This window comes from Nipponia nippon, unplaced genomic scaffold, assembly GCF_047370975.1.
Source record: "Nipponia nippon isolate SJK-2023a ecotype South Korea unplaced genomic scaffold, ASM4737097v1 scaffold_2, whole genome shotgun sequence".
Lineage (NCBI taxonomy): Eukaryota > Metazoa > Chordata > Aves > Pelecaniformes > Threskiornithidae > Nipponia > Nipponia nippon.
Window position 1 is genome coordinate 127650720 of NW_028262336.1, and position 24782 is coordinate 127675501.

Consider the following 24782-nt stretch of genomic DNA (forward strand, 5'->3'; position numbering starts at 1 on the left):
TCAGCTACTATTTTTGGTGCTTGACAGCTGGCAGGGTCTGACAATGCCGTTAAGCACGTGGCTGGCAGTCTCACTCCCACACACAAACTTTTCACGCTGTACTTCCTACATCCAGTGATTCAGCTCAAAACTGGCCTTTGTGGAGGAATCAGCCCTTGTCTTAGAGGATGAGCGATGGAGACTTGCTGGGCTTCAGTGGTTTTTATGCAAAAAGAAAAAAGATTTCACTCAGTTTCCAGTCCGGGCACACTGGTGATTTGCTCCCTGTTGCTGGGTTGCTGCATACTCTCACCAGGACTCCCACTCTGCAAGGAGAAGTCTTGTCCCCAACGAGGACCTGGGAGCCCTGAGCCCACCCTTCCCCGTGGAGACACCACCATAACCACGCAGTGCAGAACAGCCTCCCACAAACCACTTGATGCTTTTTAATTAGAGTATTTTGCTTGGACATATGCTTTTCATGTTACATCGCTTGGTGTGAATACAAAGAGGCCAGCAGACGCGAATACATATGACACACAGGCACACACAAACAGAGTCCCAGCACCCCCCAAAACCGTGGGGTGCATGGGAGGCTGACAGAGCTGTGAGTGGAGGGACGAGGGTGGTGGCAGGGGAAAGCTGGCCCAGGGCAGCGCTGGAAAACATCATTGCTATGCTGCATCATCTACTGAGCATGCTGTGGGAGGCAGGGATGGCTGGAGACTCACGAAAGCAGTGGTGGTGGGGATGATGGGAATGTGTCTAAGGACAGGCAGGATCCCTGGGACAGCTGGATCATGGCAGCTGGGGAGTGGAGAGAAGCATCAGAGATGGATGGTGAGAAGGCAGCTTGGCTCCCAATGTAGCCTTGGCTGGTGTAACCGTGCTCCCATCACCAGAGTGCCTTGGGTAGGGGGACAGTAGAGGAAGGGGATCTCCTAGCAGCCCTATCTGGCCAGTGGATGTCTCCGTGTAGCATCTCATTCACCTTGGTGGAGCAACCGAGGTCCAAAGTCACTGCTGCATCCCAGTCAGATGTCACAGTCCTTGAGGTCTGGTAGGCAGTGCTGCTGACTCTGCCTGGCACACCATAGTGTTGGGCGACTGAGCCCAGCTGAGCTTAACAGAACAACACACAACACCCTACAATATGGACTTTTATGAAAGCAGCCAAACCCAGCCCAATGCACAGGACCAAGAGAGGTCTCCCACATCTGCTGAGGCCCACTTGGTGTTAGTGACGCGAGCACCAGGTCTTGGTGGACAATTCTCACCCCTCTTGTTGCCACACACCCAGGCACGTGCTCCTTCGAAGCCTGGATTTTGGAAAGGCACCCCAGGCTCCTTCCCTTGCATCCCCCCAGACACAACATGGCTTCAGCCTCCTATCTGCTGGCAGGTTCCCTTTCTGCTCCGAAGAAGGCTGGTTAGCACTATGTGGTGTTGGGTGGAAGATGGGACAACCAGCCAACAGATTAGTACAGCTGAACAAAGACGGAGAAACGCCCACTGAAATCAAGGGCCTGCCCTCATTGTGAGTGGTTCAGGTCCAGCTGGGACTCATAAAGAGCCATTTTATACAGCAACACACACAAAAGCACAATAAAATCATAGCTGTTTCCAACCCTGGTGGCCAAGTCCGTGTTTGAACCACAGCTCAACACAGGCTTGGCCTCAGTCTTCCAAGCATGGGGACTTCAAAACCCCTACATCCATATTGAAGCTTGCAGTAAAGATCCTCCCAGAGTTAATTTGTGTGGACACAAGGGGCAAAAGGAGATAATTCATCTTCCAAGCTTCACTTCCAGCTGAGCCCATAAGTTGGGAAAGCTGTGCCTTACTCTGCCTCCGGCAATCACGTCTCTGGGGAATCCCTGGGCGAAGGATTGTCCTGCAGGTCGCCCTCAGCCCCGAATCAGCGTCCCAATACCGGCACGAAATGCAGGATTTTTTTTTTCCTTTTTAATATTTTAAAAAATAAATAGAAGAAGAAACAAAACTTTAAAATTTGTTCTTTAAATAGTTCCAGCATTGCACAGACAGCACTTTAGTACTCTAGCCTGTTCGATCAGTAGTTTGTTTATTCTGATTCCTAGTTAAAATGTGCTCCTCCCAGCCTGCTTTTTCTTTCTGTCCTTAAGAACACAACGTATTCTTTTGTAATGTCAAAAAAACAAGCACTGCAGTGTTCAGTGGATAGCTTTCCAGCATGGGCCAGGGCTCTGTTACGCCTCTTCAAACCTGAAATGCCCATAACTTCACCAAAAGCTGTTAGCATCCCAATATTCTCTCTTACTTAAGAAAAAACCAAAACAAACCAAAACAAGCCACACGCACACGCACACACACACAATTCCTCTTCCAAGAGCCTTTGCGATGCCAACCATTGGGTTCAGGCAAGCCTCCTGTTGGAATGTCTTTGCTCAGTCACTGTCTGAGAGCGGTGGTGTCCCCTGGAAATCTTTGAGGTGTAAGATGGAGTCGGGGTGCAGGGCGGGGAAGGAGAATGGGAGGTCAGAGATAGTCGTCTTCGCTGGAAGGGGAAGTGGGGTTTGAGCCCTCAAGGTCAGAGTCCAGCGAACTCCCTGATGGTGTTCGGCTCATCTTCCACATCTGGGAGGCAAAGGTTCTCCCCCAGCTGCACGGGTATCCCACAGGCCTCAGCTGGTGAATTAGCCCCATGGCCACCTGCCAGTGGCTTCTTGCAGTTCACTTGCTACCCTTTGCACTCCTCTGTTTGCTCATGGCTGTTAGCATCTGGCTGATGTACGAGGTCAAAAGGTCATCCATCTTGTACCCCTGAGGAGGACAGAGAAGATGTTAACTGCCTTTAGAGCACAGTTTATAGTCTCTGGCTCATGCCTCCTGAACACACTGGCTACTTGTTGTTGACTTCCAAGTTTTCAGGTATATTTTGACCTGTTCCACCATTCTCCTTGGGTGAAATGACACCACCACAAGGAACACAGCCCAAACATAATTTGCAGTGCTGAGATGGAGGAACTCACTGTCCCAGGATGCTGTTGAGGCTAAGGATGTAGGGAGCTTTGGATGGGACCTGGATTTTCAACCGGCCAACAAAATCCTGAATGCCTCAAATTAATAACAATTAATCCAGCAGGAATTTTTATGCTTCATGCTTTGGGTTTAAGATAGTCTAGAAGGAGGTTTGTTGCTGTGACTGTTACTGGGGACAAGCTGGGCAAAGGATCTTGGTAAAAGGGCTCAAGAGTACCCCCTGAGCCCACGTCTGCTTTAATATGCTTTTCAGTCCAGTGACAGGGAGCAGTGCCTCATGCTCCTGAGATGAAAATGTCCCAAGCACCTCAGGCTTGCTCATAAGTTGGATGATGGACCAAGTGAAAGCCCTGATCCATTGAGCAGAGCCATGGGAAATCCAGAAGGGAAAAGCACATCAGGGCCTCTTCTAAGAGACCACTTTCAGCCCAGAGAATCCCTGAGACACAATTTGCTGGAAGCATTCAATTTTGCCTGCCAAAGTCAGGATTTGGTTTAACTGTGCCCAATAATCTTTAACACTCCTTACCAGGGAGGTCTCACAGAGCAGCTTGCTTCCTCTCACCAGGTTGCCAATGGTTATATGGAAGTACGTGTTGCCACTGCTCCAGTTGGAGATCTTGGTGAAGGGGTGAGTGATGAGAATATCCTGGTGGGAACACAAGACTGACACTCAACATGTGAGAGCCTCAACTTTCACGAAGGGCTGCGAGGATCTCATGTTCTTGTTCACTTTCCATCAAAGCAGACCAAGGACATCTACTGAAATGAGAGTGTACCATGGCCTCATGGGAATGGCAGTGAGATGCAAGACTCTGGATCCTCCAGTGCTTGTGGAAGACTGCTGTACTAGAATGACCATGTGGCTGGTGGAAGTAACTAGTAGGAGCTCATTTACTCCAGCTCCTGTCCTAATGTCTGTGAAAGGATTAAGGAAGGAGCATGTGTATCCTCCAGTTACAGGGCCCTAACAATTGATGCTCCCTGTCCAGCTCCTGTTGAAAAAGGCTGGGCTGGCTCTGTGCAACAGTGAGTTTCTGCTTCCAGAAACTTTTCTGGCTATCCGGCCCTTCTAACTAGGTTTAATGAGAACTCCTGAAGTTCTGAACAACACAGTCTTTGGGGTGACCTCTGTGAGGGGTTGGGAGGTGGGCTCAGGAGCATCTGGTGAACACCTCAGTTTTGCTTACCTTGGTTTTGGGATCGATGAGGCTGACTCCATGCTTATTGATGGCTATTAGAAGGATTTCTGGATAATTTGGCTCTGTAGTTTGCTGTTGGAGATGAGATGAACTGGTTAGGGGATGTGTCATGCAAAATCAGACCCCCTTCCTATTTCCTCTCTCCCTGTCTTCTCCTGCCAGCATTTGGTGGCCCATTAACTGCTACCCAGTTATCCTTTAAAGATAAACATAGAGCTCATTAGGGTATCAGCAATAGCCAGGGCTGTCTAGTTAAGTATGCTGACAGCATTGAGTTCCTTGCCATTGGCAAGGAAGAGCTGTGAAAGGCTGGCAACCCCCAGACATCTTCTTTCCCCTCCAGTCCCTCTGCTCCTCCTCCTGCCTGCTGCTTTGGACCTCTAGGCCAAGACTACACTGCTCTGTCTCCTTCTGATATTTACATTCAGTTTTGTTCCTGCTGGTAAACCCTTCTTCCAGCCCTGTGCCATGAAGACCTTCAGTTTGTTCCATTGACGAGGTAGGGCACAGCAGATGGGGGTCATTTCTTGGCCCTGCCACAGATTTCTTGGCTACCAAGTCACTTTTGGTGGTAAAATCACAGGATATAATCACATCCCTCATGCCATCTAAGAAGGACGTGAAAGAAAATGGAGTGCCCAAGTTCAAGGAACTGATGAGTAATTTCAGGAACTTGTTTCCAGCCCAGGCTCACTGTGTGGTCATTCAGAAGATGGAGTTCCAATAAGGTGTCCAGAGTACTTGGACAGACTTCATGACTACTGGCCTCTACTTTCTTTGATGGTGGGTGGTGTGGATTTTGTTCACGGTGCATGTGGACATGTCCCTTGGAAAACTGCACATTCTTCTTTGCCTTGGCAAAACAGAGAATGGCTCTTGGCTCTTCAGCAGCACAGCTAGGAGTATAGAGCCAATGACTGAGATATGCTGAAGCTCTACAACACCTCTGTCTGTGTAAAGATGCAAGGCAGCAATAAACGAGCGTATTGGCCCTTTACTGATGAAGGGTTTCACACTCTTTCCCTGCTTCATCAGGGTTGTCCCAGTCTGGTCCAGACACTGGGACAGCCCTGTGTACCTGGAGCCCCTTTGTGATACAGAGCTCCTGACCTTGGCTCAAATCTGCCAGAGAACCCCCAAGCAGGGCAGGTACCTTCACTTCAAAGAATGCTGATCCAAACGTAGGCCACTTGAAGATAATCTTTAGGAAGGCAAGTTTGGCTTCTTCTCTTGTTTTGCCCGCATGCTTATTGTAGTATGCCACGATGGACTGCAACAGAGAACACAACAGAGACGGAGGGTTTGTACTGCCTAGCACCAGGGATGTTTGCAGGGAAGGAGCATCAGTCCCACAAAGATGGTCAGTTCTCGTCTCTGCTCCAATGAACACTTCACAAAAGTGCTGGCTGGTCACTGGAGCAGGGCCTGGAACCGAGGCAGGTCCTTCTTTCTTAGATGAGCTGTGCTGGTGACTCCATTAAAGGGATTATAAATTTTAATCCTCCAATTTATGCAGCAGAGGAGACTGAGAGACCTTCAACTCAGAGAAGCTGATAGCTCACTGGTGAGGCACATGGCTGAGTTCAAGTCCCAGGAAACAGAAAGGACTTACAAGACTATTTCTTGACAGTGAGGCACCTATGTTATATTATGGCTCTAGACCTGTCTGTACCTGATCCACAGCTCTCCCTGTGTAAAGCAGGGAGAATTACCCCCGCACTCAGTAGCCTGCCTTAAACAACACACCTTTACATGAGACTGTCTCCCAGCATGTGTCCTTATGGCGCTGCACCCACCACTACAGCCACAGCCACGTGCAGCACAAACAAAACCCACTGCAAGGCATGTGTGTATGAACATGCAGGTACAATTCCTCCTCTTGGTGATGCTGGGGAGGCTGCAGCTCTGCTAAGGCTCAAGAAGGACCATGGGTCACTCATTCTGGCAGCCCCACTTCAATGCTGCATGTCAGACAAGTCACCCGAGAGGCTGGGCTTCCCCCAGCCAGGCCTGGCATATGACTCAAGCTGCTGTTTTTACCCTTTTCCAGTCATCTGGAGAGAGCTGCCGGATGAGGTCCTGAGGCACCAGCTCCTTCAGGAGTTTGGGGATGCTGGGGAAATAGGACTTGTCGTCCTCAAACTTCACCCGGTAGATGAGAGCTGCCAGCTGAAGGACCTCTTCCCGTGTGCACTTGTGGTAGCCGCGCAGGTACTTTGGTAACTCCTGCATGGAGGAAAGAATAATTCAGAGATTGAGGGGATGACCACAGACCTTCATCCTCAGATGTTAAATGGTGTCTGTGGAGGTCTCCAGCCCCTGGTTAAGAGGCTGTGCCCTGGTAACACTCGTAGTAGTTGTGTTGAGTGTGGTGGAGAGTCAGTTGCTCAGCTGAGACCACACTAGATGTGTAAAGATCGTCTCTGGTCTAAAACAGTCTCCTGTTACATGGAACAGGGAGGTCCCTATGTTAGCTATCATCAGGTGTGTGAGCCTACAGTCTTGTTCATCCTCCCTCATCCCAGGAAATCCACCCCTAGTAATGGCCACTTGGAATCTCTTTTTTTTTGCAATTTTAAGTCTATTCAGTCATTGTGTCAAGTGACTAACTAACTCAAGCATTAAGGAATACAGTCATATTGGGATAATCACTTTATCCAGGCAAGAAAACACAGACTGTGTGTGTGCATGAGAGCAAGCTTTGGGACATGACGGTGTCTCTTCCATCCCAAAAGAAACAAGAGCAGAAGAACTGTAATTCCTTACCTGACTGCTGGGACCATCACAGCTCATCTCCATGAATAGAGGTGGCTGAAAACCCTCAAGATGCTTCTGAATTCAGCTTCTCCCATTTCTTGCTGCTCACCCAAGAACAGCTGGCCCAAATCCCAGCTGAGCTGGTTACCCTAAAGTGCATGAAGGCTGCTCCTTGCCATGCAACCCAACAGCGCTCTTTGTAGTGCTCTGTTTAAGGCAGGACTTCTTTTCATTTAATGCAAGATTTCGTCTATCTCCAGATGGATGAAGTCTTTCTAACCCATTCCTAATTCCTCCCAAGTGTCCACTGCTATTGCAGGCTCCCGGAGTACCTGGTAATAGTGGAAGATTGAGTCTGCCATCGAGTCCTTTCCAGGTGTTGTGTTGGTCCACAGCTTCTTCATGAAGAACACTTGGTAGGTGAGGGAAGGCACTATACCTGTGCAGAGGAAGCAGGGAGCGGATATTTCAAAGCAATGCCGTGAGCAGCAGCTGGCAACCAGTGTCCCTGCAAGCCAGTGGTGCTCATGTGCCATCACAACCTTCAGGGACAAGGAAAGCGGCAAGGCCAAACGAGCTCTGACCTTGCAGAGAAAACCACATCTTTCCATTGCAAAGCTTTAATAAAATGGAAAGAGTGTCTGGATTCATTTGCACAGCGGTACTTCAATGATAATGCTCATGTCTAATGCGGGACAGAGGAATTGCACCCTGGAGGCACCTGTGTCTTGCAGCCATCGATGCATTCGGCAGCAAGGTGAGATGAATCCCACCACTGAAACCTTCCCACGGGCTGGCCTGGAGAACTGCCCACCAGCAGGTGCCAGGTCTAGCCCTGGAGCAGAGGTCTTGCTGCTCCTGGACAGGTCGCCTCCCAGATGCTGTCCCCAGGGCTGGTGCAGACAGCACAACCACAGCAGTGTGGCCCAACAGACGGGACACAGTGTGTGGTCAATCTTGTTTGAAAGGGCTGGAGAGCTCTAGGAGAGCTCTGTGTGCCCCACAATGGAGAAAAGTCACTGTTACCATCTTTTGCCGGTCTTGCTTTCTTGATCCAGTCTGTCAGGTGTCTCACAAAGTCAAAGAAGAAATCTCCCTCGGGCACACTGATTACCTGGGGGACACAGCATGTGGTTACAAAGGCTGAGCAAGTGGCAGGAGGCCACAGGCAGGGTCGGCCATTGCCCCATCTCCCGTAGTTGTTGCTCACTGCTTTGTCCCGGTGACACTGATGTGTTACAAACTGCTGACGTGAGAAAGCCACTGCCAGCACCTTGCTGCAGGCTCTGTCTCTAATATTTCACCCATTATTCCTTAGTGCAGCTTCCTGTTTCACCAGAGCAATTAATTTCTCTTCATGATGACTATCTCCATAGATTTCTCCCAGTTGCCTGAGGCAGCTCTAAGCTGCACGTTTTTCTTACTTAGTGTTTTCTTAGAAACCTGACTCAGCAACAGGCTAGGAGAGCTTTGCCTGTCTGTGTTTTAAGCCCTTTGGGATGATTGCTCTAAGTCAGGGCTGTGGGACTGCAAATCTCACCCGCAGCAGGCTGGATCTGACTTAGAAACACCACACTGCTTGCAGAGAAATGCATCTCACCTGTGAGGGTACAGATAGTTCTGGCTCCACCAATGTGTAGCCACTGGCAAGTGGGTTACCCCGAGTGCCTCGGGCCTACCCCAGCCTCTGGGTGAGTCACTCACCTTGTCGGAGATTTTGACAAAAAGGCTGAAGCCCTCAGAGGACTTTAGGAGCAGTCTGTTGGAGATGTTCTGGCAGAAGTCCTTGGCTTTCGTGCTGGACTCCACCTCAAATGCCTACAAAGAAAGGAAGATCCTCACCACTGCTACCTCAAGGTTAATTTCCACTTTATGCTCTCTTTGAGGAACTCTAGGCTCAGACACATGAAGGGATTTAGGTGCCCACCACCAACGAAATCAGTGACATTGTGGATTGTGGCTCTGGGCATGGGAAGAGACATTTGCAGAAGCTCAGCCGTGCTACTGCTGTACTGTTATGCTTTGTGATGCTCTACCTATATCCTGTGCTGGCTTACCCAGGGCTCCCCAGGCAATGCAAGAGATTTTTCTGATCAACAGTTCGGTCTCAGAGCTATTTGTCTAGAGGGAGATATATACCTCCAGGCTGACTTGTCCCAGCTGTCACTCCACTGATGATGGGGAAATCAGATGCCTGGCTTAGACCAAATGCCTGACTTCTGGATAGCTGAAGAGAGATGACTCCTGCTTTACGTGTCAATGGGATATCTAAAGGACTGTCCCATCTGCATGCAGGTCCCAGCCCCTATTTTGCCTTTTGAGCTGTGCTCGGCATTTACGTCACCTCAGTTTTGCTCTGCTCACTTAAAGAGATTCAGTTCATAGCAGTTTAAGGAATTTAAGCTTCTGACCACCACATGCCTGACTGTGTTAGCCTGAACCAACAAACCACCAGGACCCATATTCCATATTCCACAAGAGACTGGCCTGGAGCTCAGTGCTGCTGGTGTTCAGCAGCCCTTTGGTGTAGATGCATGTTGTACTGGGGTGATGCTCCTCTGCCAGTCCACCTGTGGGACTGCCATGGCCAAAAGGATCATAGCAGACCCATCCAAGTGCAGAAGTCCCCACTGCCTCCTTCTGCTGGCTTTCACACGGATGCATGTGTATAAAGCAGTGTCATACTTCTTGCTGGTCACATATTAAAAATACTGAAAGTGATGAGAAATCCCAGCAGTTGTCTCAACTCTCCATTACAGATAAACAAGGGCAGGTACAGCTGCAGGAGAGGAAGCATCCTTTTCCTTCCATGGATGTGCACTGCTTTACACAAAAACCCACTTGGAAATACAGGAATTCAGTTGTGCCCAAGGGCATGAGGGACGAGAGGGATGGATGTGAGCCTCACAGGGAGACTAATCAGTAGCATGAGACAGCAGTATCTGCAAGGACATGCATATCTGCTCTGGCATCAATATAACTAGCTGCTTTATTAGCACATAAGATGCTTAATTAGAGGTTCCTGACTGCAGGTATGATTTCTGTGTCATCTCAGGTCAGAAGGTATAATTTCAGTTACCTACTTGCTAGTGCTGCCGTAGCCTGCCCAGTCCCCACGGAGCCCCATCACGGTACCCTGCCGGGTATAGTTGGGTGGACAATATCTGTTGGTCTAGGCTGCAAATAGCTGATATCCAAGGATTGTGAGCCACCGAGAGCGAATGGAGATGAACCCACCCGGTTTCCTTCTTTCTGGTGTTATACGATAAAGCCTTCACTGAATACCAGCACAGCACCCATGTCTTGAAAAAGGTGAATTGCAGTAAATCAACCCCCTGAGCTGGTCGGGGTAGATAAGGATGGGTTTTCCTTACACTGCTCTTGTCCAGAGCCTTCTGCAAAGGCTGAGTTTTTCTGACTCAGAAGCAATATTAGCCTCTTCTGAGATTTTCATAAGAAAATTGACATCCATCCTGACAGAAAAGAAGAATTTCCTTCTCCCCTGTTTACCTCATCGGTGTCATCAGGGAAGTAAACCTTGTGGAAAATTTGGGTGGTTTTGTGTTGAATGGCTTCCACTTCTACCAGATGAGGCGGGTACTTCCTGGATCCATTCCTGCAAGAGAGGAGGTGGCAAGTGCCACAGCATCAAAGCAAGACTCCTTTGTTTAAATCTTCCATTTTTATACATATTCTTTTATGAGTAACTCCGGCTACTTTCTTAATATTAGGTTCCCCCTCACCCCCTAAAAAGAAAAAAGAAAAATTGTAATGGGCAATGTGTATTTGCTTAGGTTGTAGGTGACTTAAATGGAGCTGACAGGACAAAGTTGAGTTAATGAATCTCTATTTTTCCCCAGATATTTTCCATATGATGTCCCTTTCGTTTGGTTGAATGCAGAGACAAGCTGTGAGCTTTCACTGTCCCCTCAACCACCCTAATATCTCCTACTTGTATTTTTTCATGCATATTTGGATGCTGTGGCACGGTCAGGACTAGGAGGTCTTTTGGTGCCATACCTCAGGGCTTTCTGTAGTCTCTGGATGCAGTCTGCCGCCAAGGGGTGATGTTTCCGGGACTGCAGGAACCTCTGGACATGGGGCAGGAGGATGTTACTTGGAGGGAAAAGGCCTGTACACAACCACAACAGCTCCCAGCCTTTCTCTTCACTGTACCTACACAAGAAGAGGCCCAAGAGGAAAAAAATCACTCACGGCATGGACACATCAGATCTGCTTTGCCCAACACAGGCTAGTGCATTTGGGCCAAGGAGAATGAACGATTCTCACTTGATGTGGTTGTCCGTGAGCTGCTTGAGGGTCTGGCAGTAGATTTCATCCTTCAGGGGTTCGGCTTTCAAGGCACCTTCAAATATTTGGTCTGTCAGCTCATTGACTGAGCGAGTCCTTTTGGATGGGTAGTCACCCATATACTTCAGCACTGGTGGGAGGCAGGAGTCAAGGATCAGCTAACCGGGATGTTTGGAGAAGCCCTTCTGTTGATGATGTGATTAAAGACATCCTACATGTCACTACAGAAGTGGCTGCAATTTGGTGAAGTGGGCACAGTGTATGGTAAAGGCTTTAAATTGATTTAGGAGATATCCAGTGAGCTCTCTTCTTTTATAATGCATCATCGCAGGTTGAAAGAATTGCTTTGGGGTCAGGATGTGTAGACGTAAGAAAGCTGCATGTGATCGTGTGTTACATGATCACACATACAGGCAGCACTGTAAAAGACCAGATTTTTAGCTGGTATCAGACACCAGTCAAACTTCAGTGACATAAACCAAATGATAGCCTTCACCATCATGTCATATTGCAACTATTCCACATGAGAACAAGCCACAGTTTTCTGAATTAACATGTATGACACAGCAAAAGGAAAAGGGCTTCCCCAGACAATGAAAGGATATCAATGAAGGCCATGCAGGCTTCCTGGGACAGCTCCTCGCTGCCCAGGATCTTCTTCAGCAATGGCTGTTTGATGGGTTCACGGGTGTAACACCACAGCTTGTCCTTCCCACGGCTCTTGGTGATCATCACCCGGCTCAGGGTGTGCTTGGGAGGTGGCCTGGTGGCAAAGGCAAAGCAAAAGGAAAGGTGGAAAGGTTACAAAGATAAAAGGGACAGCTTGCAGACAATGTTTCACCTGGGAAAGTTGTTCACAGCACCTGGCTAACGAACTCCTACACGAAATGGAAATTCACAGTTTAGCAAGTATCCAGCTCCAGTTCTCCCCAAAGATAACCATTTGTACTTTCCTAGGGCTCAGAAAAGTCCCTTATGAACCCTACCCAAGTACTGACACCAAACCAACTTTCTCTACCCTAAAAAAATCACAAAAAGAAGGATGATGGTGATGGATGGTCAGGGCAGCAACGCTGAAAGAACAAGCCTAGCAGAACAAGCCTACCAGCGTGAAGACATCCCAGAGGAGCTGGTATGCCTGTTTGGATTGCCAGCCCGTCTGAACAGGAGTGAGAGTTTTGGGATCAGTCTGGTCAGCAGTGGTGCACATTTAAATATTTGGAGCTGAGATGAAAATGCCCACACTTAATTAAGTTGCTGCCTATATGGTGTGATGCTGTGTACGGGATCACAGAAAAGGAATATCAGACCACTAAGCACAGCCTCCCACATAATACTGAATTTCATGTTGTTACACCTATGCTGAGCCAGCCTGAAGAAATCCTTCGTAAAACCTACAGCTCAAATGCCATGACCTAAACTGGAAGTTGCAGTTGTACAAGGTCACACAAAGGGACATTCAGAGTCTTTTCCAGTAGCCAAAAAATTCCTGATTCCGAAGCTACCTGGAGATGTATTCCTACTCCTATAATTTTTGTAGATGGTTTAAAAAAATCACCTAAAATAATCATAGGAAAATTCCTCCAAGGTGTATGGCTTCACCCTCTCTTCACTGTCTGAAATTGCCAGCTGAGACGTTCTGATAACATCTTGTCGTTGGTCAGGGGTCATCGTGACCAGTGCCTGTGGGATGAAAAGGTCTCTGTCACCCAATATATTTGATATAATATCTATATGATGTATTCAGAGAGAGGAAGCAGATACAAAATGAATAGAACAGTGAGTGAGTAAGAATAACCCATTAATTCCAGTTAATAGTCAGTAAGAACTGTGCAGTTGTCATTTCTCTGTGCCATTCTCAGTCACTAATGCAAGGATAACAAACGTTTCCACAGTGTGGATCATTTCCTAATGAAGATAACATGCTTTCGGTCCTACAGCTCCATATGTGAATGTGCCCACCAACCCCAAATACACCTACAAGTAACCAGGCCAGCTAGAGAGATGTAGCAGGATTCATGGATATTCCAAGTCACAAGCTTGTGGTGTTCAAAGACCAGAGAAAAGGCAGAGATCACTTCTGCCTTGGACAACTTGTCACCTCTCAGCCACTCTGACATCCACCTTATTGTCACGGAGGCTCTGGCCAGATCTAAGCTTTTCAGAAAGGCTTTGACCTCCTCGGGCTTTATAGCAGGTTGTGCCATTCTGTAAGACAACTTACCACTATTTCCAGTGGAGGCATGGTGACTGTAGGCAAGACGTAGACGGAATCAGTTGGGAAATCCCCTCTCTGCTTGGTCCGTTCATTGAACCCATTGGCCCACCCCGAGTTCATCACATGTTCTCCCGTGTCCTGGTCCAGAACTATGAGGTCTCCTTTGAGGAAGCTGAGGAACCCAGATTCTTCTCCCACTGCAAAAAGAACAACCATTAGTTTGATTTTATTTTTTTCCAAATCCCTTTGGAGTAATTAATCTATCTTTATGTTTGCCACTGGGCTGGGCCATTTACTTACCAGGGTTTGGATTATCTTGGAGAGTGACCACATACTTGGATCTTTTCCTCAGTCCTTCAAGGAAGGTCACCACCAGGTCCCGGATATCCTCTGCATTGTTGGAGGTGAAAGTGTATTCATCGCCTTTGATGGTGGCCAAGGTGAAACTCTGCCCTTGCAGCTTTCCCCCTCTGGGATATATTTTTATAGGAGACATAAACAGGAAAGATAATGCCATCAAGAAGCAAAGCCTGGAAAAAGACTGTTTTAGGGTGACATCACGAGCTAAGTCTTACCTGCTGCTTGACACAGCTGTGATCTCTGGGAAAGAGAGCTCTAAGAGAACCTGTTCCTGTTCATCCACAAAGTACACCCCTGTCCAGTTGACAGCTACAATCACATCATTTTTAGGTAGGCTTGGCCCTGGATTGATGACAAGACATACAATCAGTTCAAGAAGGGTCTTAGGATATAGAAAATGTGTGCATTTCAAAGGAGGATGCAATGACCGAAAAACTCAGTGTTATTTTTAGTAAGACGAATAGTGGCAGACTCATAGCTTAAATCATAGAATCATGGAATCATAGAATCATTAAGGTTGGAAAAGACCCTTAAGATCATCGAGTCCAACCGTTAACCTATCACTGCCAAGTCCACCACTAAACCATGTCCTCAAGCACCATGTCTACCCTTCTTTTAAATACCTCCAGGGACGGAGACTCAACCACAAAGCTATTAAGCCATTGATAATCAGGATGCACCAAAAATAACGTATCTAAAAAAGACCAGCTGGATGGTCCATTGAGTCTTTTTGTCTGTGGAGTCCCTATCTCTCCTTCCTTTTGCTTTGGAGCATCCTGTGCTCTGGGGATGTGCTCTACTGACTCACCTGAGAATTTGAAGGCTTCATAAAAACGAGAAAACAGCAAAGGCCACTTGAAACGTGCAAAATCCACTACCTCTTCCTTGACTTTTTTGGGGTCTGCCCTCTTCTGAGTATAAATTCCCTACAGGCAAAGCAAATTACAACCAACATGAAGCACAAACCCAGTTATAGCCAAGCAGAAAGCAAACAAAACCAATTCATGTCAGCTGAAGATCTTAGAACTGATATTTAGGTCTCAATGAGGCTAAAGGCCAAAGTCCTACAGGAACAAGTGATAGGTTGGACAAAGTCCTGCCAAAATTTTGGTTCCCACTTCAGGGAACAATTCAATTCTGAGAAGGCTGGGCAAGCATCTAGACTGACCAGTTTGGGTGGGATTCAGCTCAGCTAACTTTGGGTTTCCCTAAGGTAGATGTCTACCTTTCAGCTTGACAGTCCTTTAGCTGGAAACAGACACTCAACAGCCCTTAAGCACAGACATCTGGCTTCATTTAGGAAATCCTCAGATACCCGAGACTTCTGTATGTAGCTGACAGGCTGATGGAGGACCTGCAAGATGTAACTGAATTGCATCCCTGCGTCTCTATTGATGGTAATCGGAGGTGAGACTCCTAACACACATGGAGATGCTTACATTTTAGGGGTCTTAATTTGAAGCTGGCTCCTGCTGTGATATGAATGCCAATTCTCATGCCTGGATGAATTATGGTAATGAGTTATGGAAGGTGTTGCTGTGGGAGGGTGTCATAAATGTTTTTATGAAAGTCAGGAAGGTTTTATACAATGCCTGGCACAATAAGGTCCTGACATTGTCTGGAGACATGAACCACCACTGTAATACAACCAATAACACCACAATCCTGTGTACCAGGAATAAGACCCCAGAGGTGGCATTTTGCTTCTCATAGTGAGTCTCTGCAGGTTGTCTTCTTCTGTCAGGTCTTGCCTCAAAACCAGTGGTAAAGCTGAATATGGCTAGTACAAAACCTGCCCTTTCTCTTTGATTTAGCTTCAGGCCAGGCTAAGAGCTGAGCTATGATGCCTCATGTATGTTTAAAGGGAACACGAAGCTGCTGAAGCACACCTTGGTCTTTGCCAGATGATCTACTGTCCTCACCTTTTTATGTGCAGCTATAATGAGCTGAGCCCATTTTTCCACTGTTTTCGAAGCTGTGATCTCTCTGTCCGGGATGTAGGATGGAATTAGATTCAGCAGCCTTTCCAGTACCATCTCTGACCCGTAATCCACATAGTACTGCTGGGAAGCCAGTTCTGCCAGATCTTCTTCCTGTGGGAGCCAAACAAGCCAAGTTAATGCTGTTACCAGGCCATCACCTCAACATCCATCCTCCATCACTCAAGGAGCTCTTTCTGGAAGCTGGATGTGCTGCTGCTTCAGATTGGTGTGGGGATGCTTCCTTTCAGCAGAACTTCACCAGTGCTTTTTGCACATCTAAAGTTCAGGAGATTGACCACTAAAAGCTATGATTAAGCCTTAACATGTTCAGTGACCAGCATTATGCAACCTTGTACTGTGTGTGAACATAGCATCATTTAGGTTGGAAAAGACCTTTAAGATCATTGAGTCCAACTGTAAAAACAAGTTTGTCACAGTCTTTGCTTGCAGTTCAGTCTGCTTCTGTTGCCTGCAGCCAGCAGTAGGTGGTTTTGCTATGGTAGACAGAGTTTAATGACTGAAAACTGCATGTATCCATCATTTCTCATACTTGAGAAACCCAGCAACTGAAGCACCTGTGCATAACACAAAACTGTAAAATGTCCTTTGGTGCAGCTACATTCCAAGTGCTTTGGGGTGAAATAATAGAGCTACTGAGATGATAATAGCACAAGGAGACCAGGAGCAAGAGAAGGGGAGGAAGAAAGGGCAGGACTTCTGATGATAGGATAAAAGAGCTTCAGTTAATGCAATATAGATGGGAAAAGATGATTTAGTTTCCAAGGTGAATGGACTCTGCTGGACCACAGGAAAATGATTAGGTGTTGGGGAAGAGAGATATCTTCAATTTGACACCTGGATGATTTTAAATACAAGCAAAACAAAATGTGATGGACATTGTCAGAGATTTTGCTGTCTCTTGAGATGCTCATTTCAATGGCACTGGAATAATTCTGTAAGCTCACAGAGACTCCAGAGGCATCGGTTTCTGCTGCCAATGTGCCTTCAGCATACGGCAGCATTATTAGGTTTGTATTGCATGGCAGAGGTCTGGGTACCCTGAAAAGCATCTCTAATGTTTAAGGCTTAGCAGGATTCACCAAACAGGATCCTGCTGTATACTCCTGATCTGGTGATCTAGTTACAGTGTGCTTGTGGCCCTCCAAACTGAGGCTGATGGATGAAGTGGCTGTTCACTCTCACATCCAACATTCACCAGGAGAGAATGTTCTTGCAGCACATGGGAGTGGGTGGTCTCTCCCCAGCCAAGAGGATCAGATTCCTGTAGCTCCTGTTTCTGAAGTGAACACCATAATCCCCAGGCTAGCAGGTGTTCAGGAAGATTTCTTATCCCCTTTGATGAAACCTGGTGAGACCACTAGTTGCTGAGGACACTTACCTTGTCGCACCGGTACTCCCCAAACTTCACCCCTCGCACGATCTGTTGGTAAATGAGATTGGTGGCCACATTGTCCTCACTTGGGTTGTGCCAAGGAGTGAAGATCTCCTTCCTGAAGAAGAGCCGCCACGGCGCGTTGCGCTCCTGTGCTCCCTGCTCTTTGGCGTACTGCTCACACTGAGACACAGCATCCATCACATGGTCATTGCCGCTCCCCAGCGAGGAGACCTAGTAAAGGTAGAGACAAATGTGGCATTCACCTTACTAAATGCTGACCTCTCTAGGTAGAGATATCTATCTCTGAGTCACTCATCCAGGCTTTCTTTCTAATCAAAATAAATCAAAATATCTATCTCTACTAGCCAGCCAAGATTGAATAGGTCTACAGCATAGCTGGGTGAGCTATTTTATTTTGAGCCCCAGTTTCCCATCCAGAATGAAAAGAGGGCATCAATGTGAATTAGCCAAGCCAACAGTCCCATTATAAAGTATTGTGCATTCATACTGTGCTTTGAAACATCCTGTTTCAAAGTCATGGACTTGGATCCAACCATGCTAAGCATCAGACAAACCCAGAATAAACAGCCTGTCCTGTTACAGAAGATGTATCACCACCTCTGTCTTCTCACTGTGGTCTGGCACAAGGCCCTAAAGCACTATGTCTCCTCAGAGTGAACATCCCTGTACGAATGTCTCCTCAAAAAAGAGCAAGAAGACAGAGTGTAAACCATTTTTTTCTCCACCCTCAGACAGAGGTTGCTGCATGCAGAGGTGAGAACATACTCCATCTTCTTACACAGCAGCTGTAGGAATAATTCTGTTTCATTGGCTTGCCGCTGTTGTCTCACCTGATGAAGTTTTACCCTATTTTCTCTTCTCATTTACACTTACCTTTATTTGTATGGAATTTCTGAAAAAGGGACGTTTTTAGGTTAAATAAATCAGGTTAAATGCCAATGCAGGTATGGCAGTTCAGATTTTAGCTCATTTTGGAAGCTTAATTTCAATCATCAGCTTTCTAATTAAATGTAGTCGCTCCCTTGCATAAAAATCCAGGCTGTTTTTTTTACTGGAAATTCAGGTCAAAGTGGCTTGACTGAGAGTAAGAGCATAGCATCACAGAATAATGTAGGTGGAAAGGCACTTTGGAGGTTTCTGGTCCAGCCCACTGGTCAGAGCAGATCCATCTTTGATCAGGTTGTGTTTTCTGTGCCTTCTGCTGTTAAATTCTGAATATCTCCAAGGAGGGAGATTTCATAGTGTCTCTGCAACCCCGCTCCGATGTTTGACTACTCTTATTATGAAAATCATGCTGGCATCTGCACATTTCTATGTCCCTTCCTGACCTTGAAGCTGGTTGTTTACTCAGAGCACAGGGTCCTTCTGCCCTCTGGAAGGTATGTGACAGCAAGGAGAACCTCCTTCTTCTTTTATAGTGCTAGTCAGGAACATAATTTAAGACATACCTTGTCAAAAAGTGCAATGTAAAGTGAAAAGCCAAATCGGTCCTTCAGGCTGATTTTGTCGGCCAAAGAATTACAGAGCTCTTTAGCAGTTGTTGCAGAGTCGGTCAATAGGGTTTTTGTTGTCCCATCCATAAATGTGACAGGCAGCATGATCGGTTTCTTGGATTTGGTTGCCTAGTGGATTAAAGTCAAACTTTATAAAGGCATGTGTGTTTCAATCCCGTCAAGACTATTTACCTACATAGTCTTCCACCCAACTGTGGTAACCGTTTTCTAATTCCTGATTCCACTGACTGGCTGCTTTTCAATATTACCATAACATACTTCTCAACAGGATAATGTACAGTCAGCCCCTGGAAGCACCTGGAAGTCCCAGATTTTGTATTTAATACATACAGTCATCAAAGTACCTAATCCAATAAATCCAAGCATGCCTGGGAATGCTCCTGGGCACTGGAGCACAGCTGTCTATGCTAGTAAATGAGCATAGAAAATGAGCAATTATTGCACAAACTGTGCCTGTTCCAGCTATGCCTATCCCCAAACAAGTCCCAGGGACCATTCTCAGCAGGCATTTTGCCTGCAGCCACCTTCATCTGGAAGACAGTTTCCTAGCATACATGGGGGCTTGGTCCGTGCCAGCTGGCCTCAATGCTCGAGACCACTCTCAAGCACATTTAATTTACAAGTATTGATGTAGCCAAAGGGACTGAACTTCACCATACTCTGGAGCAAAGCCAGGATGCACAGGGAGTGCAATGAAATACATGAAAGTTCTTGAGATAAATAGGCATTTTGTCATGTTACTTTCTGTCCTGTCAGAGATGCGGTTCCTGGGATAGTGAAAGGCTCAAACCCTGAGCCCCAGCTGCCTGGGGAGGGGATGGAGGGGCTCATACCTGCAGTTCCAGCCAGCTGGGTGGCTGTGTCCTTGTCCCATTGACAAACGTCCGCCTCAGCCTCTCTTCACAATAGGGAGCATAACCCGGCGGGCCTCCGTTGATAAAGTTCCTTAAATACTGTTGACAGCAGGGAACGCATTGGTTAGACCATCGACTCTAGAGGCCAAGCATTTGCAAAGGTTAAAAAGCAATGTTTTACTGGAGAAAAGCCCTCTGGCAGTAACGACAGTGATACTACTCAGGCTCAGGATGTTCCTACATCACATTGCTGAAAGCTGAGAGAGAGTAGGACAGTCTGCACCCTTGCCTTGTTCTTATACTGTGCATTTCTGGCCTCGGTGGAGATAAGATACCAGCCTAGACAGACCTTTGATCGAAGCCAGCGCAGCAGCTTTTCTGTTCCTGCCACTGATTTCTATCTCTGTATTTTAAAGATGTATTATAAAATGTTATTGAGTGTTGGCCAAAAAGATGGGAGTGAATGAAAAAGACGTATAAGTAATGATCCAGGGGAATTGTAACTCAGAACACTTAGCTGCCATACAAAAGATCTTTCACAATTACATTAAACAGACGTTTCTTTAGTCAGATTTTAAATTGCATTTTAGAAGATCCTAAACCAGAACATGGCACTTCACCATATGTTAAAAATACAACCACATTAATGTAGAGAAAATTAAATCCAGTGACTTCCACAATATGAAAGATAATACACTTAAAAATATTACATAAATATCTTGGCCAAAAAGGTAGCTAAGACTAATAGTTCTGTAAATCATATTTTTCAGAGAGACTTTATAGATAGATAAAGAGTCCTCTGAACGATAACACATTGTTGCTCCTTCAGTAACACAGACTGCTCTATAACGCTGTCAGTCCATAAATAACATGGGTAGAGAGACAGATATCATCTCTGTCAATCGTAACCCATAGAGATACTCTGAAATAACTAGGTAATACAGCTAGGTTATATGGATGGGAGCTGTTGCAAATGATTGCAAGCAGCTGGTGCTGTGTAAAAGTGTAGTTTTAATTATGCTGTTAATAATGCACTATGTAATTACATATTTTTTGTATTTCTCCTTCCTTGTGACTGAACCTTCCCACCAAAGCCCGTTATTAGTTGAAAGAAAGGTACAAAGAACAGGAGTGCTAATGTGCCTTGACCCATGCTTAGCACATGATGTGATAAAGGTGTCTAATGGGATCTAAAGCGTGACCTTCATGTTTGGGAGCCGGAAAACATATTGAAGACTGCCTCTTTATCAGCTAAATCCTTCTCAAAATGTTCAGTTCTAATTGACACATTTGAAGGCTGTGAAACAACTTCCAGGCACAACAGTTTCCTGAAATGCCTCATCTTTTTTCCATAATATTGCTGCTATTAAAGTTAGAGCCTAGAGGTTTCAGGAGAAAAGTAACCAGGAGTCTGATACAACATTCACTGCATGGAAGAGTATAGGAAAGAAATGCTAAGAGATATTTACCCGTATATGCTTTTCCTTTTATTAAAATGGTGGATAACTAATGCTAAATGAGAAGTTAGGACATCAGTTGAAGAAGTCATCTAGCTAACTGGCTGACAGCCAACGTGTGGCTGTCATACACTCAATGGTAGCTATTGCATGGTTAAGGCAGTAGTCAGTGAACTCATAGTAAATCACATTTAGGCTGACTACTAACTCCTGAAAACACGGTGCTACTAGATTACTGAGAGTGAGGTCTGGCACTGACATGGAGTTCGTCTCCCAGCCCAGAACAGACTGGACGAGGTGGCCTGGGTTAACGTAGCTTCGAAACAGAAAAGTTCACTGAATTTCAACAAACTTTGAATATTCCTCTGCTTTTCACAAAACAAAAAAGTGAGTCTGGATGGGAGCGTATGTGGCTCGGGGGCAGAGTTAACACTTCGTCATGAGAATGCTTTACCTCAAAACATAACATTTTAAGCTGGAAGGCGTCAGTGATGTCCCCATGGATAACTACAGTGGCTTCAGAGGAGCTCTGAGACATTGCCCAAGTCACTGCCTATGTGTGGCTGTTTGCAAGACTGGGGCCTTGAAAGGTAACCACAGCGTGGGCTGCTGCAAGTGTTGTTTGCACTCATACTCGAGGAGCTTCAGTCACCACAGGCTGCCTATCATCTCCAACAGCCCAAGGTGCAAAAGGGTGATGAATAAGGGCAGAATTAGTATAAAACCTCTCCAAAGCTGTTGGGAATATTGTGACATATTTCAGCATGGACCAGAACATGTGAAACACTGGCCCAGGCTGCCCAGAGAGCTGGTAGATACCCCATCCCTGGAAACACTCAAGGTCAGGTTGGATGGGGTTCTGAGCAACCTGATCTAGTGGAAGATGCAGGGGGTTAGACTAGGTGACCTTTAAAGTCCCTTCCAACCCAAACTATTCTATGATTCTATGTCTGAGTCCCCAGAGCTACCCATAAATTATTTCTGAGAAGTGCTTCACTCACCTAAAATAATCTTCCACTATTAAAGATTTAAACCCACACAACCTCCTGTGGCATACTTTCTCAGATCTCATTTCCAGGCATAATTTAATTTTCTGCCACTTGGCCAGTGATTTATCTGCTTTATTAGATTTCATACTGGCAAGGCCTAGGGATGAAGGAGGGATTTCTATTCTTGGCTTCAGCCCTTTCAGTGCTGAGGACCCAGTACCTGATCTGATATCTATGGAAATTAATGGTACATCTTTCTCTCCAGCAGGCTTGGGAGCAGTTCCAGGCTCCAACATTCAAAGATCTGAGAGGGACAAAGGAGATCTTATATTATGGCAAAGCAAAGACACAGTGCTTAGCCCTTTGCCCTGAGCCAGCCAAACTCTTAGGCATGGGATTAACTTGAGCAGTTCAGTGGGTGTTAGTCAGACTCTAGGTGTGGAACTCATTTGGAAGGCAGACTGATCAAATCTAGGCAACAAAAACTTTTCCCAGAAAAAAAGAAAATCCTTAAGAATAACCTAATTTTCAAAAGTGTCAGCCACTTAGCATCTCCCGTTGACTTCAGTCCTGCTGATCCACAGTGCTTCTGAAGGTACACTACACGTCATCTCTCGTATGGCTGTTTGGAGTTGGATATTTTCAGTGTGACACATGGTAGGGCAAGTTGTAGCATGCAGAGAGCAACTATGCAAACATACTTCCAGGTAAATTAAACCCTTCCCTTTCTATGTGCAATTTTTTATATTAAGTTATATTTATAGTTAGCTGTGTAGTACTATTCCTTGCCAATTTTGTTAGAGTACATGCCTGAGGTCATAATGTCAAGGCAGTAGATGCTTGAATGAATGCATAGACCTTTGCATGTGAGAAATAGGGGAGAAATGCGGGCTATTCTGTGTGTGCAAATTCCACTTGCAGCCTTCCACAATCAGCTTTCCTGCCAGGAGTCACTTAATCACATCTTCACACCTCTACAGTGCAGGAAGCATCATCTGAACTGGTTGTCTATGCTACCTTTAGAGTCACAGGAAAGAGAGAGTCGCTTCTCAGGAGTGGCTCATCTGATCCACTTTAGACATTGAACTTGGGATCACGCACACTTTTTTTAGGAACTTTATGTCATTTTCATTCCTGGCAAAGATAAAGACCAGAATTCCCTCTACTGTGAAACCCAAGAGAAAAGCTGGTCCCATGGATGGAAAAGAAAATGTATTGGCAGATAATTCATCAGACAAATATCATCTACAATTTACCTTCACAAACTTCTCAGAAGGAGCAAAACATCCCACACATAGGGACATCAGGATCCAGCCCCTGGCGTGGCTGCTTTTGGATGGGTTCTGGGTCAGCTGCTTGCAGATTTGACAATAGATTTCATCCCTGCAATAGGAATGAAAAAAGCATTAGAGTTAACAAGGCGGTGGCTTTCAACATGAACAGAGAGAGAGACAGACCCTGTCTGCATGCGATTGATAGTTAAAAGTTCATTTTAGCATCACAAGGATATTAATTTAGCTGCCCTAATGATGGTCACCCCGATTGTTGCAGTGTCTCTAAAATGCCATCCATCACCAGTCCTGTAACATCTGCTGAGTCTTCCCTGTGATTCAGCTGGGATTTCCCACAGCTGACTGACACAGCTTTGAGAAGGAGGCGAATAAAAGGGAGTCTCAAGGTTCAAGGAAGCTCAATGTCACTTCTGGATGGTGGATTTTATTCTGGCTTCCCAGATTTCCCAGTAATACCAAGAGAGTCTCCTAAACTAACTTTCACAGAGGGCCATCAGCTGGGAGTCTTCATTTGCTGGCTGTTCCTCTTGAGACACCTGAATTTGCTTTGTGGAAGTGTTGGGAACTATCAGCTCCAGAGGAGGTCAAGGTTTGTCCAGCTCTTACATCCAAACAGACATGTACATTGCCAGGTACCTTAATTTGGGATTTAATGTCCACTTTTGACTTTAACCTTAGTTCTCTACATGAAAAATGAGGGATAACAGTACTTCCTCATTGTGCTGGTTTTGGCTGGGATAGAGTTAATTTTCTTCATAGTAGCTAGTATGGGGCTACGTTTTGGATTTGTGCTGGAAACAGTGTTGATAACACAGGGATGTTTTCATTACTGCTGAGCAGTGCTTACACTGAGTCAAGGCCTTTTCTGATGCTCATCCCACCGCACCAGCGAACAGGCTGGGGGTGCGCAAGAAGTTGGGAGGGGACACAGCTGGGACAGCTGACCCTAGCCAACCAAAGGGCTATTCCATGCCATATGATGTCATGCTCAGCCTATAAAGCTGGGGGAAGAAGAAGGAAGGGGGGGACGTTTGGAGTGATGACGTTTGTCTTCCCAAGTAACCGTTATGGGTGATGGAGCCCTGCTTTCCTGGAGATGGCTGAGCACCTGCAGGCCGATGGGAAGTAGTGAATGAATTCCTTGTTCTCCTTTGCTTGTGTGCTTGGCTTTTGCTTTACTTATTAAACTGTCTTTATCTCAACCCATGAGTTTTCTCACTTTTACCCTTCTGATTCTCTCCCCCATCCCACCACGGGGGAGTGAGCAAGCAGCTGTGTGGTGCTTAGTTGCTGGCTGGGGTTAAACCATGACAGTCTTTTTGGTGCCTAATGTGGGGCTCAAAGGGTTCGAGATAATGACAGGTTTGATTGGAATGTGCTAGATCGAATTTATAGCTATTATTGCTGTTTAGCTATTAACTGACAAGCT

The 24782-nt window shown here is 46.2% G+C and overlaps 1 protein-coding gene across 2 annotated transcripts in view; it reads right to left on the bottom strand.

Moving 5' to 3' along the window:
- Positions 1-2677: 2677 nt before the first annotated feature.
- The window catches only part of MYO7A (myosin VIIA), a 103512-nt gene continuing 81407 nt past the window's right edge, over positions 2678-24782 (bottom strand). For both annotated transcript variants that reach the window (XM_087757784.1, XM_087757783.1), the window contains 22 exons: positions 23318-23444; positions 19595-19714; positions 18696-18869; positions 17230-17457; positions 15771-15941; positions 14657-14774; positions 14064-14190; positions 13789-13958; positions 13495-13685; positions 12829-12953; positions 11876-12033; positions 11250-11403; positions 10980-11135; positions 10470-10575; positions 8664-8777; positions 7986-8073; positions 7292-7398; positions 6243-6428; positions 5356-5472; positions 4191-4274; positions 3530-3649; positions 2678-2781 (listed from right to left, as the gene is read on the bottom strand). In XM_087757784.1, coding sequence (XP_087613910.1) covers positions 2692-2781; positions 3530-3649; positions 4191-4274; positions 5356-5472; positions 6243-6428; positions 7292-7398; positions 7986-8073; positions 8664-8777; positions 10470-10575; positions 10980-11135; positions 11250-11403; positions 11876-12033; positions 12829-12953; positions 13495-13685; positions 13789-13958; positions 14064-14190; positions 14657-14774; positions 15771-15941; positions 17230-17457; positions 18696-18869; positions 19595-19714; positions 23318-23444 — 3031 coding nt within the window. In that variant the 3' untranslated portion in view covers positions 2678-2691. The remainder of the gene's footprint in view (positions 2782-3529; positions 3650-4190; positions 4275-5355; positions 5473-6242; positions 6429-7291; positions 7399-7985; positions 8074-8663; positions 8778-10469; positions 10576-10979; positions 11136-11249; positions 11404-11875; positions 12034-12828; positions 12954-13494; positions 13686-13788; positions 13959-14063; positions 14191-14656; positions 14775-15770; positions 15942-17229; positions 17458-18695; positions 18870-19594; positions 19715-23317; positions 23445-24782) is intronic.